This window comes from Lethenteron reissneri, chromosome 38, assembly GCF_015708825.2.
Source record: "Lethenteron reissneri isolate LAM-NWPU_2019-01 chromosome 38, ASM1570882v1, whole genome shotgun sequence".
Lineage (NCBI taxonomy): Eukaryota > Metazoa > Chordata > Hyperoartia > Petromyzontiformes > Petromyzontidae > Lethenteron > Lethenteron reissneri.
Window position 1 is genome coordinate 9024441 of NC_083816.1, and position 18545 is coordinate 9042985.

An 18545-nucleotide genomic window follows, 5' to 3' on the forward strand; every position below is an offset into this window, starting at 1 on the left:
GGTTTTTTCGTACGTTGCGTTTGTGTGCTTCGGCTTGACAGGCGTCGGACTTGAGCGTGTGATACGGGTAATGCGTGAACGCGGCACTGTATGTGTAGTGGTGAGTACCAGTGTAGGGGTTTAATGTGTAATTAAGTGTGTGTACAATATAGTGTGACATGTGATTTAATACGCGAGTCGGTGTACACGTTAATATACTGCGTGTGTGTGTATATATAACGTGTACGTGTCAACTTTTAATAGGTGTAAATCATGTGTGTGCCCGAGTCCGTATACAAGTTAATAACAAAGTGGGTGTTGTTGAAAGTTGTATAGTGTCCATCAGGTGCGTATGTCGGTGTTTAAAGTTGTATGGAGCGGTGGTGCAGCGGTTAGCGCGCTGTGCTACGAACCCATCAACCCGAGTTTTAAAAAAAATGCTCGCAGCCAACACCAGTGACGGATATCTGAACTTCCCCTAGGTCGACTCGGCCTTAAATGAGTACGTGCTGTGTTGTGTAAAACATCGCCCTCCTCGTGTGCTGTTCCGGTCTGCATGTGTGCTCGCTGGTCTTGGTCTATACGGGGCAATCTTTGTACGAGTTGTTGGTGTGTGTGGGTGGGTATGTGTTTGTGTGTGCTGATGAATGTACTGTCAGGATATAGGCATGTACAGTACGTGTGTGTGTGTGTGTGTAGAATATCCTCTTTGTGTGTGGGTGTCTTTGTATAGGGGTCTATGAATGTGCTAGGTATGCGTTTTTTTTGTTCGGTGGGTTGTGCAAGTTATAGCTGTGTAGTGCAGTCGTTAACGTGGTGTGTGTGGTACACGTTCTATATGTGCCAGTATTGATGAGGTTTTCACTTTTTTTTACAACAAAACAGGTGTTAAGATCTTAACTCCAAACTGAAACCTTTTACAAGGAATCATGTCTGCATTAACCACAATACTTGTGGTCAGAATGCAAACAAAAACATACTCTAATATATGCATTGTCCTTCAAGCTGATTGGTCCACACCAGAGACAACTTTCTTTTGAGCCTCGTCTCAATTGGTGCTAGACCAGAGGACGCTAAAAGGCGAGAACGGCACAAAGACAATGCACTATCAGAGTAATGAGGGCTCGGGGTGAGTATCTACATCATGGGACCTACTTTGCCAGTACCAAAAATATGATAATAGGTTTTCTCTTTTTTTTTTACAACAGAACAGGTGTTAAGATATTAAAACGCCAAACTGAAACCTTTTACAAGGCTTCATGTCTGCATTAACCATAATACTTGTGGTCAGCATGCAACAAAAAACACTTGCCAGAAAAAAAATGGGTAAACCTATTACTGGCAAAGGAGGTCCCATGATGTAGATGATTACTCTGATAGTGGCATTGCCTTTGGGCTGTACGCCTTTTTGGCGTCCTCTGGTTTAACACCATTTGAGACGAGGCTCAAAAGAAAGCTGTCTCTGGTGTGGACCAATCAGTTTCAACGACGATGCATATATTATCGGAGGACGTTTTTTGTTTGCATTCTGACCAATATTGTGGTTAAAGCAGACATGATTCCTTGTTAAAGGTTTCAGTTTGGTGTTTTAACATCTTAACACCTGTACTCTTTGGTTCTTTAGGTAAAGTTCCCCCCCCCCCCCCTGTAGCTGATCTTTCCAGTGCTACTGCGGGGTCAACTTTTTGACCCCCCCCCCCTTCTGCTTCCCTACTGCTGAGGCCTATATAACCTCGTGCCACGGCAGATCTCTCGTCTGCTTCTACCTACGTGACTTTACCGAACGAACCAAAAAGTATGGATTCTTGCAGTCACGAAAGCTTCAAATCAATCTTAACACCTGTTTTATTGCCAGGAAAAAATAGGAGAACCTATTCTCATATTTTGGGACTGGCAAAGGAGGTCCCATGATGCCAGAATTGATGTTCAGAATGTGTGCGTGCCTAAATTTGTACTTTTTTGTGGGTGTGTAATCAAGTATGTAAATGTGTCTCGTTTATTTGGCGTCCAAGTTCAACGTCGCATTGTCTTAATGCGGATCTACGTCTGTGTACTGGCAAGTGTTGTAAGTTTCACGTTGTTTCGTTGTGTGTCGTGAGGTTTCTCAACGGCGTGGGTTCGTCCTAAATGATGTCCTTTCATATCACCCACCCCAACACCCGAGTCTGCCCCCTCCCATCGTGGCAGCAATCACCCTTTGACACTCCACGTGGCCTCCAAAGTGCACCTAGCCTGGCACGAACTCGTCTGCCCGTGTACACGTTAACAGGCGTCTCTGTGTGTGTGTGGGGAGCGGTAGTGTAGTAGCGGTTAGCGCTGCACTCGGCAAACGCCGGTGACGATGATCTGAAGACAAAGACGGCCGGGCGTGGTGCTGGCCACCCACCCCCCTCGTGTGCTGTTACCGGCCTTCATAGGTACACTCTAACAGCACTTGCCCCTACAGTCTGTTAAGGCTATACGGGGGGGGGGGAATCTTTATCTTTGTGACTTGGGATCGGTGGCACAGTGGTTGGCGCACTACGCTGTGAACCCGGTGACCGAAATACGATATCTGACCACGGGTAATGTTGCTGGCGAATGATATCCGAACCAGTGCTTTGGCCTCTCCCTAGGTTGACTCGGCCGTAAACGAAATGCCCCCGGTGCGGTGTGTAAACGCCATTGTTTTAATGGGAAGACAAAGGCGGCCGTGGGTGGGCACTGCCAGACCATTCCTCGTGCGCCATGCATCGGCGTTAATTGGGTGCCTGCTATAACAGCACTTGCCCCAGCAAGCTATGTAGGTCACACGGGAGATCACCTGTTGGCTGAGGATGTGTTAGGTTTTTTTTTATTAAGGGGGGCGTGTATGTGTACGTGTAGAGCAGATTTTTGTGCACGCTTTTGTTGGCTTTTAATAAAACTATATAAAAGCAATTCTAGAAATGTATGCAATAAACTTACGGTACTCGAATTTACTAAAGCGATGTGATGGTTAGGTGTTGGTCGGTGAGACCGCACGTTCGATTCCTAACCACCAGCGGCAACTTACACCTTGCACACCTGGACCGCGCCTAGGTGGGCTCGGCCTAAAATGAGTTGCCACCCAGCGCCCTCTTAACGGGCATCATCATCATCGGGGATGTGAAGCCGTCCGTGTGTGCGACCGGTCTAAACAAACGCTCGCCAACAGCATTTGCCCCAATAGTGTATCCATGCGGCCAGTGTGGTGCTGTGTTTTTGCTGCGCTGCTTTTGACCACTTGTCTCGACACACCCCGTGAAAGGCTACACGAGGAATCCTTTAAACTTTGTCTTCTGCCCCCCCCCCCCCCCTTTGTGCAGTTTCTCTCCGTGTATGCACCAAGGCGACAACGAGATGACTGCAAGCTTCCTGCACATAGGGGATGTGGTCTCCCTGTATGCAGAGGGGCCTGTGCATGGCTTCATCAGCACGCTGGGGTGAGATGGTGGTGGGGGATGAAGCTTGTTATTCTAAGGTTTTCGGTAAAGTCACGTAGGTAAAAAATTAAATTTAATAGAAGTAAAATTAAAAAAATGTTCAGGGCCTGCCTTTGCTCCTCCCACCCTCAACCAGAATATATACAAATACTGTGTTCTTGGAATTTCTCTTACTTGATACAGCTATCGTGCTGTGACGGTTCCACCTGAAGACGGAGGCTTGTGTTGCCTACGAAACGTCGTGATTTTTATTTTATTTTACTTTTATTTATTAAAATTTTTTTACACTACGTGACTTTACCGAAAACCTTCGAATATGAATCCTTGCAGTCACGAAAGCTTCAAATCTAGGATGAAGCTTGTGTTCATAATTACTACTACCCTTGCAGCCCTAATAATGCATCGGTTTCGTGCAAGCATGACAACTAATTTTGGTTGTTATGATATTCGTGCAACTTGATTTAACGTGCGTTTTCATTGTGTAATTGCAGTATAGCAGACGTAATTTCCAGTTCTCTGTTTCGCTGTAGTTTGTTTATTACAGCATAATCATAACACTTCGGTGAGAGCATTTACACTTTCATGAAACTACATTTAATAACGATAATTTAACTACATGTCACATTAATGGTTACGCAGCGTTGCCTACTCTTGGTCGGCATTTGCATGACTCTACATGAGGGCAAATTACTTGGTTCGCTAATCATACGGCTCCTATATGTACTTGTAAGCGTTTTAACATGAGGGGGGGGGGGGGGAAGGAATGAGTCTGAACGATACTCTGATTGTGCGCTGTGACCGAATCCTGTAAATTATCTGCCCATAATTTTTTGGGGATCCAAATTTTAAATTTTAGTTTTTAATTTGTTTCTACGTTGTAGGCACATTTCAGTTTTATCACTTTTTTAAAAGGCCAATTAGAACATTATTAAAATCTACATCGGTCACAATTGCCTGTTCTACGAGCCGAAGGCTGAGTCGGCTCATGATCCTTTGGCTGACAGGGTCTCTAAATAATCAATAACTCTGCAGGACGGTCAGTCTTTTGCCTTTTGACCCGTAAGGTTTGGATGAGTAGCTGCACAATGTAAGGCCCAAAAATAGGCTTCTCTACCTTGAGATGCAAGTGCTATCTAATTAGAGGCATTGATTCTTAATCTCACGATATATGTATTGAACCGGGTGTGCAGGAATAATCTCTTTTCAATTTCGTGTGTGCAAATGAGTTTATGCGAACCTTTTTAGCTGCTTGTCATCATTTGGATGTAGGCCTTTCAAAGCCCTCCGCCATCTCCTCGAGCTTCTTCCACCTTGCCAATTTCCCTGCTCATTCCCCGTGGTGGATGTCCTCTAAGTCGGGGTGATGTCTTCAACCTATCGTCACAATGTAAAAATATTCGATTCTTTAATATGAATTGCGAAAATGTAATTGCCAGCGGAGTGAATCGTAACACCCCCACCTGGTTATTGGTCCTGTGGCCTAACAATAAATGTGCGAAGGTTGAATGCAAAATAAATAGGTTCCCTTTCAGTTTCAGGGCATTTCAATATCCTGTTTTTGTGACAATAAACATGTATTGCTCAATTAAGTCATGAATTTTCTCCCATTTTAGAATTTGTAAAAATGTTACTTGGTGATCGTGTAATTTCCCAATCTGCTATAAATATGATTTATTCAAGGAGAGCTTCTACTGGTGATGTACAGTGGCACCGTGCCTTCCAGCGTTAGATTCCAATAAGCATCGGTCCCCCTCGCCAACTGTACAAAGTGAGTAAGCAAACACGTGGGAAATTGAGCATGAAAACAAATCGTGTGGCGCCGATGCGTGGCCAAGATTGATTTGTGGTGAACAAGCTTAGTGAAAATGGCCACGATGCCTTGAAAATGCCTCATTGACACGGCGATTGGGCATATCTTGTTTGCGTTTCTAAATTGTTCACAAAAAGGCATTTATGTTCTGAGAGCATCTGCAATCTTTCCGGGTTTGCCTCTTTTTTTCATTTTTTATGAATGTGTGGTATATTGCACAGTGGCTGTCAAAAAAATTATTGCTGCAGCTCCACATAATTAAAACATTTTATTCAACTACATTTTGATTCCATAAGTTGAGTAGCTTACCATTTTCCCCAAACTGAATTGTTTCTATTCAACATTTGCGACTTGTGTCATGCGCTGTGATTTAAGCATTGTTTTCACAGCATTTTGATTTAATTTCAAATGGATACTTATTCACTGATTCCTAAATGTATTTAAGAAAAATGTAAAGGACATGAATCTGTAATCTTTCAGTTTAACAAAGGCTTTCTACCAATATAATTCAGAAGAGGTTTGTTTGGGTTAGATCGCATAAATATAAATGTGGTGTTAAACCCGCCACCAGACGCACAAGACTGAAACAGGAGGATTTCTCCACAACGCTGTCTGTCGCCTGATGATGCTAGTTGTAATTACTGGTGAAACGTCAAGGTACTGACAGGTTTAACGTGACATTTATATTTACGTGATCGAAGCCAACTAACCTCTGGACCTGTAATCCTGTTCAATTAGAAGGTTTTTTGGAAGAATGCAAAAATTTTGGATTACCTACCACTTGAACATCTATGTAAATTGGAAACTAATAAAGATTTATTTATTTTCCCTAATAAATGCATAATGGGAAAATAATTTGCATAAAAAGTGGATTTTTATAGGTTTGTAGGACATTTTGTGGTGTACACATGAACGGGTCAATAAGCTGTGGCTTAAAGATGATGGATGAAAGCCCATGTGGTGTTTTTAAAGTAGGCTGGATGAAAGTGATGTCTCAATCAAAGAATGATACATTTATCTGTACCTTCTACATCTCCTTTGGGGAAAATGGGATCTTTGGTTGCAGTCTCCAATAACGGTTAACATATTTACAGCTTCTTTTGCAGCATGAGGCCTACATGGCTGCCATATATGGGGAATTTTTTTGTTGTTTAATAAAACCCCGTGGCTTATCACCGTCCTCTTTGGCAAGATGTGTGCAAAGTCGTGCCGTGGTAGTAAAGTGTGTTGCGCCAAAACCAAAAACCCAGTCCATGCTCTGCTTTTTATGAATGTCATTAACATTTCCAGAAATGGTGCTGTTGGTTTTGCCACCTTTGTTTATAAGTTGTTGTTGGTTCATGAAGGTTTATGACCCGAGTACGTATTGCTTGGTAGGATTTGACTCGCATGCTGTTTTGTTTATTCGGTTTATTACAAAGGCCCTTCGTTCTTTATGCAACAGTCACTACGTTGTAGCTAGCTGGTGCTTTGCCCCCATGTGTCTTGTCCAGGCTAATGTAATACTCGTAGCTTGCAACTAAATTAACACAATTTTTTAAATGAAATGTCAATTCTTTTAAACGTAAATTTTCGATGATGTAATTTAGGATTGCAATTTGGCGACCAAGAAATTCCCACCATGAAAAGCCACTTTGAGCTTTTATCTCTGGCCAGGTCGCCTCCTTAAAAAGAGCTAATAGCTGGTGAGCTTTACTTGATAAATGATTAGCTCGTAAACTCTTCCCATTCGTCTAATTGTTCGAGTCAACAGGTGGGGAATAGTTTTTTATATGGAATGAAGATAAATCCATGAAACGTCTGGGACAAATTGAGGCAGAGGGGTGACTCCCTTAAACTGTAAAGTTTCACAGGTTTTTTTTTAGCATAAAACATAAAACGGATGTGTGCTCTTTATCGTCATATTTTTTTAGGGCAGTGGTATTCTTGCACGTGTCTTTTATATATTTAAAAAAATAATTCCAGCCATTCTCAATCCGCACGCCATATTGTAATTTTTTTTTTACATTGCCACACTGATCCGTACAGGCTGGCTAAGGAGTGGGGGTGGCAGAAGGCCCAGACCAGTTGTGATATCACCTTATTCTGATGTTTGTCATAATCAGAAATCAAACTCTGGTTGCTAGGTTCATAGTGCAGCGTGTTCAGCACTGTACCACCACTCCAACACCTTGTATGTGCAGCTGTAATGCTCTGTGGTGTGGTTCATCAGGATATTTGCTACTTTATTACTGCAGCTGCGTTTTAATCCCACCAGTGTATTGTTGAACTTAAAATATTAACAAAGCTTAATCATCCTACGTTGGTGTGTTCTCCAAGCCTTTTGGGGGGGGGGAAGTAATGAAACTAGCTTAATGAATGGGGCACTTATTGTGATGTACAATATGGCTTGATATTTAATTGGGCTTCAGACTGATTGACCTTAAATATCACCGATCATGAAATATAAGAATATGATATACCCTTTTTTGGCAATAAAACAGGTGTTAAGATGTTCGCCAAATGGATACATTCAGCAAGGAATCAAGTCTGCATTAACCACACTTGTGAAAATGCAAACAAACAAAGAGTGCATTGTACTCTTTGGTTCTTTCGATAAAGTCACGTAGGTTTTAATAGAATAAAATAAATCACGACGTTTCGATTGCAACAAGCGACCGTCATCAGGTGGAACCGATACAGCAGGAGAACTGCTGCAGTCGAAACGTCGTGACTTGTTTTGTTTTCTACCTACGTGACTTTACGCGAAAGAACCAAAGAGTATGGATACCTGCAGTCACGAAAACTTCAGCTCTAGACTATATGCATTGTGTTTGAAGCTGATTGGACTACACCAGAGACGGCCTTTTTGTGGCCTAGTCTCCTCAGTGTCAGGCCATGGGGACTTAGACATCTTATCTGTGCAATTTGTGCTGTAAAACAAATACAGCATCTGGTGTTTGGGTTGTGAATTCATTTTGACCTCGTACTGCAAACGTTGGCACGTGGGATGCAATGAGTTTTCTCGTATAACCATTCTAAGTCTTAAAATTTCACACCCAATTTGAATCTCGAAGTTTTTTTTTTATTTTAAAATAATTTCAACTAAAATATGAAATCTGGAAGTACAGACGTGGTATTTAAAGTTCAAATTGATAATGCTGCAGCACTTGTGGAAAGAGATTTACTTGCTTTGTACAATTAATCAGTTTAACAAATCGAGCCGTCCACGATGTGACGCTGCAATGGTTGATGTGGCCAATATATTCCAGACGAATGGCATAGAAATCCATCCATCATTAATCGGAGGTGGACACTCCCCATTTATGGTATGTGAATGCAATAATCTCCTCATTGGAAACTGTTATGCCGTTTACAGTAATAAAAAAAATAGCAGTATAGTCAAACTTCATTCTTTATCATCTTTATCGGTGGTGATTTGGGTGGCCCAATTTGACTATCTGTTTTTGCGTGTTTACTCCTGTTTTATATGTGTGGGCCATTGGCAGTTAATATGATGATATTTGGGCTTTCCTAGAGATTCACCTCTGGATGACTGCTGTGTTATTTGTGGCGCTAATCATCATTTCTATCGATACTGCACCCCCTCACGAAGTATTGCGTCTGACGCGCCAGACCTAAGGGCTATTTATGATATAATTGCTCGGCAAGGGAATGATTGTACAACCAAATATGATGTTCGAAACCATAAATTATACACAATGCACACAACAAACGAGGAATAAACGGCATTGAAAAGCTAAGCTGTCGAGACTTCCTAAGATCATAGGATGAGTGTGCTTACATTTCTGGGTGACCCTTTTTATTTGTGCATAAGCACAGATGATGTGAAATTCATTGCTTCTAGGAGACCTGTTTCTAAGTCACTTTGCCCATGGTTAAGTCTAGGCGATGGTGATTTGCTACCACTTAGGTGCCGCCTGTTATTTGTGGATTGGTATGGGGAAAATGGGAAGAATAATGCACAGACAATAGGAATTTTCATGGAATGTTCAGGAAGAACAATGTTATAAAGGCTTTTTTTGTGCATATCACCGTCTACATAGTATTAATGTGCACGTCCGCCATAATGCTGTTGCAATTTCCCCTTGCCTGGTAGAACCCTGCCCTTGCCTGCTTTAAACCACAACAAAAAACTGCTCCACACACTCAAGTTGGGCATATTTCCAAAAGTGTCTTTCCTTTTTAATATGCTGTCAAATTTAGTTTGGTTTTCTGAACCAAATCGATATGAATGCTAACCCACAAGTCCGTTTTTGAAAGTTTGCTTTGAGGTAGGTAGATTAATTAAATGAGAAGCGACTGCATTAAGTTTACTTGTGGCCAACTGGGGAGATGATCTAATAGGACTATTGTGAAGGGTGCCTGTTTTATAGTTCAATGAAGCTCGTGTATCTTCTTGGTTCTTTCGGTAAAGTCGTGTAGAATGTAAATAATAAAATAATACAAAGGAAACATCATAAAATAATTCTCACGACGTTTCGGCCACAACGCAAGCAGCCGTCCTCGGGTGAAGAACAGGTCAGACTCTGTCTTCTCGACAGACCTGTTCTTCACCTGAGGAAGGCCGCTTGCGTTGTGGCCGAAACGTCGTGAATTATTTTATTATGTTAAATTTTTATTATTTTATTATTTCCATTCTACGTGACTTTACCGAGAGAACCAATAAGATGAATCCCTGCAGTCACGAAAGCTTTAAATCGAAATTGAAGCTCGTGTAGTTCCACCAAAGAAGAAGGGTGAATTATATGACCTGTGTTTTTTTTAAGGAAATCTCTCAAATATCATGAGTGGGATCTAATGGGAGCATGGTTAAGCCTAGAGTTTCGCTGTATGAGGTTTTTGTGGACTGCGCGTCCTAACAACGACGACGATGTTGTGCGTGCGCAGGCTTGTGGACGACCGCTGTGTCGTTCAGCCAGATGTTGGGGACCTCGGCAACCCACCTAAGAAATTCCGCGGTAAGAAAACATTTTTTTTGTCGCGTTTGTTTAATCTTTTAAATAAAAACGTGAAATGAAAGGCGCTTCTTGACACAACCCCCGCCGGCCCCACTGCGCCACTGGCCGTGTAGAGCCAAACACAAATATGGTATTTGAATAAAGGGCCCTTTTTTGCTGCACTGGTTCACTGAAGCCGCCAGTATATATTTCACTCCCATGCAAAGAAACAAATGATTGAAGTTTAAATGCTTCTCAGCCCTGCAGTGTCGATTCCACCTACCTTTATTATTTTGTGAAGAATGGCCATTGGCCAAAACCTTACCGATTGTGTATATAAATATAATATTTTATTGCTTGTGCACCACTGCAAAAGCAATATCGCCAAATGATGAGTTTCATTCGGCATTTATTGGTGTCAATTTGCTGTGCTTGCCGTAAATGGGAGCTTTGTTTGTTTTTGTGTGGCCGATGGAAACGCCAAGCAGACTGAACGTTTTACTGTGCTTCATTTTGGTTCGGAATGAAGAGAAGCCATGGTTGTAGCGAATGGGTCCATATGAAATTGATGCTTCAGCAAACTTGTATGAAAACGGCTAAACTTAAAAATACGTTTTTTTGTGACCACGGACAGTAAAATAGCCCAGCCTGACTCACCACACAATTAACCAACCCCCACACCCATTCCCTTCCGTCTAGGACATAAAGTAATCATGCATCATTGTGGCAATGTATAAGTAATACAACAGAAGGCAGACTTTTTGTCTTCGTGTATATATATATCGGTCTATCCACACAACTCATCGCCCCTTCGGGCATATGGGAGTGCATTATTTGACTAGAATTTGTTTCGCGCTAGCCTGACTGCTGATGAGATTCTGGGTGTCAGAGCTGGGTCTAGTTTGGCTTTCTATTTTAATCGATGCTGCTGAAATAATGCACTCTCAGAAGGCTGTACGGCTGATGGGTTCTGTAATGAATACCCGTTCGTATCATTAAGCCCTGAAGTAAACATAAATATTCCATCACACATTAAAACATTTCTCGGTGATAGCAAAAATACTTGTTTGTAGTGACATAATTTCTGGTGTTTGTTTTGAAAGTTTGCTTCAAGGATACATCACAAATTCATTTGGATTTTTTTTTGCGTTTACATTTTCCTTGACGTTTTGTTACATGATGTGTGAACTATATTCCTGTGTCATTAAACTGTTATGTGCTTGTCTTTGCTATGGCACATGAATTTCATACGTTTATATTAAATTGGCGTTTTGCTTTGATAAGTTTAAGTGCCCAAGTAAATGTTCTTGCAAGTCCATGAAAGCCGCTTCTGAGAGAGTACAGTACATAGTGTGGCATTAAATGTGGTGCCTAATACACCAAGTGGCGCACGGAGAATTTAGGTCAAAAGTAACCTTCCCATCTTAACACGGCAGCATGAAGCCCCAACAGTAAGTGGTCAAGGAATCAATGGTTTAACTCAATGTTGCTCATCCTGCCATGGTATCGCCAAAAGGTGACCTATTGTGTAAGATGCATCCATTTAAAACGTGAAGATTGCAATGGTGCCTGTTGCCACAGTTATCACAAGGCAGAGATTTAAATTGAACCACAATAACCCTGAGCCTAAGGGGCTCTGACATTCTACATTGCCCAATATGTAAAACAAAGCACAGCCATTTGTGCATATTCAAAAATAACCATCTGCATTTCCTAAACAAATTCACTGTGGTCCTCTCATCTTAGATCACCATTAAAAAAAGCTGAACAAATGTCACCAACTGACAGCAGCAGTGATGGACAACTGTGAACTAGATTCATTTGTCATAAGGATTCATCGTCACAGTATATTCAACAATGCTCACTGCTGCGTGGTACGTTGAGTGCTGTACGTAGTTTCCATTTCAGTCTGGACTAATCTAGCCGCCTTTTTATCAAGACCAGTACAAACAGTATATTCAACAATGCTCACTGCTGCTACGTCTGCGTCCTGAGAACCATATGTGGCGTACCCGCATCCGCGTTGTTGGGCCCGTATGCATCCACACTACAGGGCCCATGTACACAAGTGGCTGATTTTTGTGCTTTCTGTAGCAAAATGTGGGCAACCCTTGTCCTGTTGTGTACTTGATTTATTTAGATATTGGCCCACTGTTTATAGGGAATTGTGGTGATGCGTTTATTTTAAGTCGCTCAAGGGCAACGTGGCAGTTGCTGCACTTGAGGTTGCATTACAGTAGATATTGGGGCAAGTGGTCTTTTCACCCAATCTGTGCCTGTGTTATAGGGGAACACGTTTTTACTTTGGTTTCATAGTGTGCTTTTCCAGTTATTTCAGTAATGTTGTTGGTACAATTTCATGATGATGACATTTTACATTATCACCTTTTGTAAAGTTTGGAATGGGAAAACTACTTATGAGAGTTGCCTTCTGATCAAACTGAAGTGGTGCCCCACTGACAAGTGTTCATTGCAAGTTGGTCTCACATCAGGAATGTTTCTCCTAGAGCTGTGAATTCAAAGCAGCATTAAATAAAAAATAAAAGTTCTTCTTTTTTGTGCCATTTGTATTCATGATCACTGCTGAAAATATCAATTTGCTGCACTTGTACTTCCGGTACATTAAATCCCCCTTTTTAAGATTTCTCATAACTTTACAACAGCCCAATATGCGAACACCAATTCACTCGGCTGCATGAAATCTTACCACAAGGCCACAACTTATGACAATGCTCTGATGTCGTAATGCATTCCGTACTCTGGCCTTCTGGTTTAATCGTGTGATTTGTTGTTGGTCGATCTCGGTGGTGGCCACCACACAGAGTTCTGACAATGCCAACCTTTAGCTGCTCCCTGGCCACTGTAATTATATTTTAACCGCAATGTGTAGCTGTCACTTTGTGGTGGTTCTGAAATTGAAAAATGAGCGGCTGTTTTATTCTGAGGTTTGATTACGGCTTTGTCTTGAGTCAACTCAAGATTTTGTTCCAAAATGCTGCTTCCAATCGCATTACTGGACACTTCTTCTAAAATATAACATGCCAGCCAGCTGATAATAACTTGCACCATTTGAGATATTGGAAGAGATGAAACTAATAAAGATATTGATTACAATTCTGTGCAAATACATTTGAGTGCCAGAATGATTTAATTCGCAACAACAATTGCGCCCTTGCCAGCCAGGTATGCGAGAAACAATATGCCCATAGGCCGTTTGTACTAAATACTACATTTCAAGATTCGCGGTGAGATGACGCATGGCGTGTGACGTCTGGACATGACATCACCGAGAGGGACCGGGGAGCCACTGTCACTGCTGGCAGCGTGCTGTGATGCCGAGCCAATTCCTTTTTTAGAGCTCTCTCGGTCTCCAGTTTTTGGCCAACCACGACATTATGCAAACGTTTGCTCCCATTGGATTATTTTTGTTGGTTATATTGCACCCCACCCCTCCCCCAAACTGCCATTGACAAATGTACAGAGCTAATTAATGCGTTTTTAAATAAAGGGCTATGCTGCACACGAATTGGAGCAAAATGTAAATGTACCGCATTATTTTTTTTGAAAGTCTCCTAATGTTTTTTTTGCACAGAAACATAACTCGTACCTTTTTTTTGTTTTACCCGCTCTAAATTTGAACGCAAATTAAACCTGTAAAATGGTGCAAAGGCCAACAACCCAAGAAGATTTCGTCACATTGACGAGGCCCCCCCCCCCTCCCTCCCGGTGAGATCTGCTCATGGGGAACCGAACGTTCGCCACCTCGCGAACCATTAATGTAACCCAGCGATTCGCGGGGCGGGGGGGGGGCGGGGGGGGGTCTTCTTGCAGCCGTGGATTTTCCTGGTGATTTAATATCGGTGCCCAAGGCGATGTGCGTTTTTGTATTAATATTGAATAAAAAAAGGTGTGATCCCATTTTTGTAAGGGCGGTTTAAGGGTATGGTGGGAAATGCTTTTGTCCCAAGCTCTTCCAGAGGTACCTCACGATTTATAAAAAAATATAAGGAGATTTATTTTGGGAAATGCTCCTTTTTTATCAAAGCAGGGAGAAAGATTAAATGTTCTTTCTTTCATACAGCTTCTGTAGATGCAAAACAACAACTACAATCTCGCGTTCAGGTGGTCAAGCCAGATAACTGCGTCAGGAGCAGTGCTGTGTATCGCTGGTTTTAAATAACTTTCATCTGGAGATAGTTATTTTAAACTGGGACACTAATCGCTTTGAATTGTTATCATGACTGAAAATTTACGGTTTTGAATCGGCCTACTCTGTTTTACGTTGGGAGATGTTAAGTATCGAAGAAGATGCTTAACAAGTATAACCCGTAAAAACAGTTTTTCACTATAAATCCTTTATATGTGTGGCGGCTAGAGTCCTCTTGTCCTCTGGCTTGAGATGGCTGCCACCTATGGATCAGATGATTGCATGGCAGCATTCAGCAATTGGTAATTAAATATAATATTTTTGTCCTAAAAAGTGTAAAATTTTGGAAAAACATTTTCACGAACATTTAATTGTCACGCACAACGAGTCTGTGTGGAAAATGTCAGCTCGATTGGATCACGGGAAGTGGGTTAAAAAACGACTGAAATATTTGCACGGTCTTAAGCAAGCAAGTGAACTTAATATAAAGGATTTAAAAATGAAATGTATCCATAAACTTGTTCAGGATAACACGGTCATCGTAGAAAGTGCTGCACTTTTCACGTATTTACATTCATTGCGCATTCCTTGTGAACAAAAAGTATAAAATGAGGTGGTACGTTGAGTGCTGTACGTAGTTTCCATTTGAGTCTGGAGTAATCTAGCCGCCTTTTTATCAAGACCAGTACAAACCTGATGTAATGTACAACTGAATGCTGCTGGTGCCTGCCACTGATTTAATTATCATCCCGTATAAGAGTCGGTCTCGTGTTACACACGAGACGTCTCGTGTTTCGCTAACGGTGTCGTCATGTTTGCAGCAATAGCTACATAATGCGGCGTTATTAGATAAATGTTTCTCTCAAGTCTCTATGATAATTTAATTTGGCATATTAGGCCTTGTGAGTGTAAGAGCACTTGACACGTTTTTTTCTGCAGTAATTCGATTTTTTTTATGTGTCGCTAAAGTTGCACATTTACAAAGTAGCTTTTAGAAGTGAGCAAACATAATTGCGTACCGAGGTGCTGTGCAATTCGGTGAGGGACACGGGATGAGCTAACGGGGAAGGGAAACGAATGTCAATTGTAAGGCTCGCATTTTCCAATTTTAGTTATTGGCTGATATGCGCTCAGAAACGAGCATGTTGAGAATTCCATTCTTTTCTATGGCTAATGGAAAGTGGCAACAATCTGATCCTTCCCGATTCTTGTCGACTAGCATGGTTAAGTATGGTCAAGCGAACATGAGCACTATTTTCTTGATTTTTTCGGTAAAGTCACGTAGAATGGAAATAATAAAATAATAAAAATGAAACATAATAAAATTATTCTCACGACGTTTCGGCCACGGACGCTGTCTTTGACAGACCTGTTCTTCACCTGAGGACGGTTGCTTGCATTGTGGCTGAAACGTCGTGAGAATTATTTTATTATGTTTTTTTTATTTTATTTTCTTATTTCCAATCTACGTGACGTTACCGAAAGAACCAATAATATGACCAACATGGCAAGAGGAGGCCTTCATTTAAGCAATGGGATTTACAGGGCTGATTTTTTTTTTTTTCCTTTGGCTTTCAGACAGCTATCCTTGACCTGCGTAACACAGACCACAAGGAAAGCGTAATACTCTGCGTGGACTTCAACTCAATTTCTGCTTGTCCAAGTGCCATACGTTCCCCTGGACAGTAACGATCACCTCCCTTGAAGTGGCTCGCTGGCTCTCGGTGTCCGAGCATCGAGCCCATCGCTTGATCCTGGGTAACAAATCTCGGTTTTTGACACTGCCCGTGATTTCAAAATAGCATTCTCAAGTGTAGGTGAGTTTAACGCACGGGCTTTAGCGACCAATATCATCCATAATAGAGGGGTTTTTTTGGGGGGGTTGGATCGCCTAAATATATAAATGTGGTGTTAAACCCGCCACCACCAGACACAGCCAACTCGTAAGGGTTGTCACGTAAACAACATGCCAATTCGTCACTAATACAGCACTAACTGGTGTGTTGAAGGGTCACTACACGTATATTTGTGCGATCTAACCCAAAAAAAACCTCTGGAAGTCTAGGTGAGTTGATGACTCCAACAAAATAAGCTCGTCGCAATTTGTGTTTTATATAATTAATTCGGATAATTCCAAGCTCTTCGAATTTGAAAACAAATTGGTTTGACATGCGGCAAAACACACTCTGCAGGACTCATTAGAAGTTTTCTCTTGGTGTCTGCCTCCTGGCTTGTGTGAACAACTCGCTGCTGCATATGTTTTGTGCATTGTACAGCTATTTTGTTATCTCTAATTTGAAGTTACTTCAGATGTTGTGACTTTAGCTGGTGTCATCCAATACAACGTGTTCCGCTGCGAGTGTGAAATTAACATTCCATCACGTGATTGGGCCAATGAGCAATAAAATACATTATTTTTTAGTTATTGCAGCCACAAAATAACATCATTGTGTAAATGGTAACCAAAACTGCCTTCACCAGTCGGACATTGAAAATGCAGTGTTTTAAATATAACTTTGTCTTGCAAATGTAGTTCTCAAATTTCAGAAAAAAGGCAGAATTGAAATTTTGCATTGCAGTATTTGTGCAGTGGTTTGTATTCATGTATTCGTAGTTGCTCGTTCGCTCGCCACCCAGAGACTAGTGACACAAAACAATCTACCGAGCAATGGCTCGGAACGACCGGCGAAAACAATACAATAACATCCAGGTAGTAGTTTTGCTTCTGCTGGTGCTTTTTTGCGTAAAAACAAAGATGCCCACGAGGGGAAAATGAAAAGGCACGCTATGAGGGCTTTTATATGCACAATTGAAGTGACCAAAGCACGCCCCGGTGGCCTGCAGGCACATTTTATTGGGTGTTTCCGTCACGTGAGCACATTTATGTCACGCTTGTAGTTGGTAGCTGTCAGAGGTTACCAACCTCTGGTCCGTGGACCGCTGGTGATCTGCAAGGCTGTGGGAAGTGGTCGACAGGGCTGATGCAGATTTCGCTTTGTTCACAAAGCAAAACAATGGTTCTTTACTGTCCTTTTGTTAAACTCCCTAGATTATTTAATAAAATGCAATTCGCAATAGTTTTTATGGTTGCTGTTTTCTATATTGTACAGCACTTTTCAGAGTACAGTAGCTTAATTTGTTTTATATTATTGGGGCACAGTGGTGGGGGGTTATTTTTTGAGATTTGACGGTGGACCGCAGGGTCATAAACGTCAGGAACCACCATCACCCATCCTCAGCCTTCTCTGATGCTCGTCATCCTGCTCCCTGTTCCCCTCTGTGCAGACTGCCTCTTTAGGATGTGCCCCATGAACAGATACTCGGCTCAGAAGCAGTTCCTGAAGGCGGCCAAGCCAGCGATCCACAGCTCTACGGACAGTCTGCTTCTCAAGAAACTTCAAGTACGGTTAATCATTTTATTTTGTCTGTCTCGTCCCATATCCCTCCTCCCCTGCCCTCGCCCTGCCCCATTCCCTGAAACAACATTGTTTTGCAGAAACCCTTATCTGGCCTGCTACCAGCCAGGCTGTGCTCCCCTCGTATCCAACCGTGCTGAGGGCGTGGTGTGTTTTTACAAGGAATGACTTTCGGTTTTCCCGTGTGTGTGCGTGTGTGGTGCGATTTTCTGCATATACACAGCGCGCCTCTTAAACACTATTAGAATTCCTTAAGAATATTAGTTCATAATTTATATTTCTTTTTATAATATACATTTCCGTTTAACACACAGGCTTGCGTGACCAATATTAACCATGTAGGTTTTTTTGGGTTAGATTGCGTGAATATAAATGTATCTTTTTAAACCCACCACCACTGCCAGGTGGTAGCGGTTTTAACAACACATCTATATTTTTCTTCTTGGTTCTTTTGGTAAAGTCACATAGAAGGGAAATAATAAAATAAAAAATAAAAAACATAATAAAATAATAATATTTATATTTACACAATCTTTAAGCCTCTGGATAATGTACATTGCAACTCCTTTACAGTGTAGCCACACAAAACGGTTAAACAATTATAATTCTTGGCCCTGTTCAGTCCACTGCTGGATGAGGATCATGCCATGCTGGTTGTGGAGGGTGTTCGACCGTACTTCACCTCGCTGAGATTAGCCATGGCTGGAACTTGAACTCTGGTCGCCCGGTGAATAGAACAGTGCGCTCACCGCTGCTCTCCCGCCTTGTAAAGAAAGTGTATACAAACATAATAAATAGTAAAATAGATAT

General features: G+C 41.7%; 1 protein-coding gene across 4 annotated transcripts in view; it reads left to right on the forward strand.

The window, feature by feature from the left end:
• LOC133351784 (inositol 1,4,5-trisphosphate receptor type 1-like) overlaps positions 1–18545 on the forward strand; it is a 155555-nt gene that overhangs the window by 195 nt on the left and 136815 nt on the right. For 2 of the 4 annotated variants that reach the window (XM_061567301.1, XM_061567303.1), the window contains exons 2-4: positions 3306–3422; positions 10123–10193; positions 17605–17720. In XM_061567301.1, coding sequence (XP_061423285.1) covers positions 3319–3422; positions 10123–10193; positions 17605–17720 — 291 coding nt within the window. In that variant the 5' untranslated portion in view covers positions 3306–3318. Of the gene's footprint in view, positions 1–81; positions 101–3305; positions 3423–10122; positions 10194–17245; positions 17337–17604; positions 17721–18545 lie in introns of those variants that run through there. The other 2 variants (XM_061567302.1, XM_061567304.1) reach the window with 2 other exon arrangements.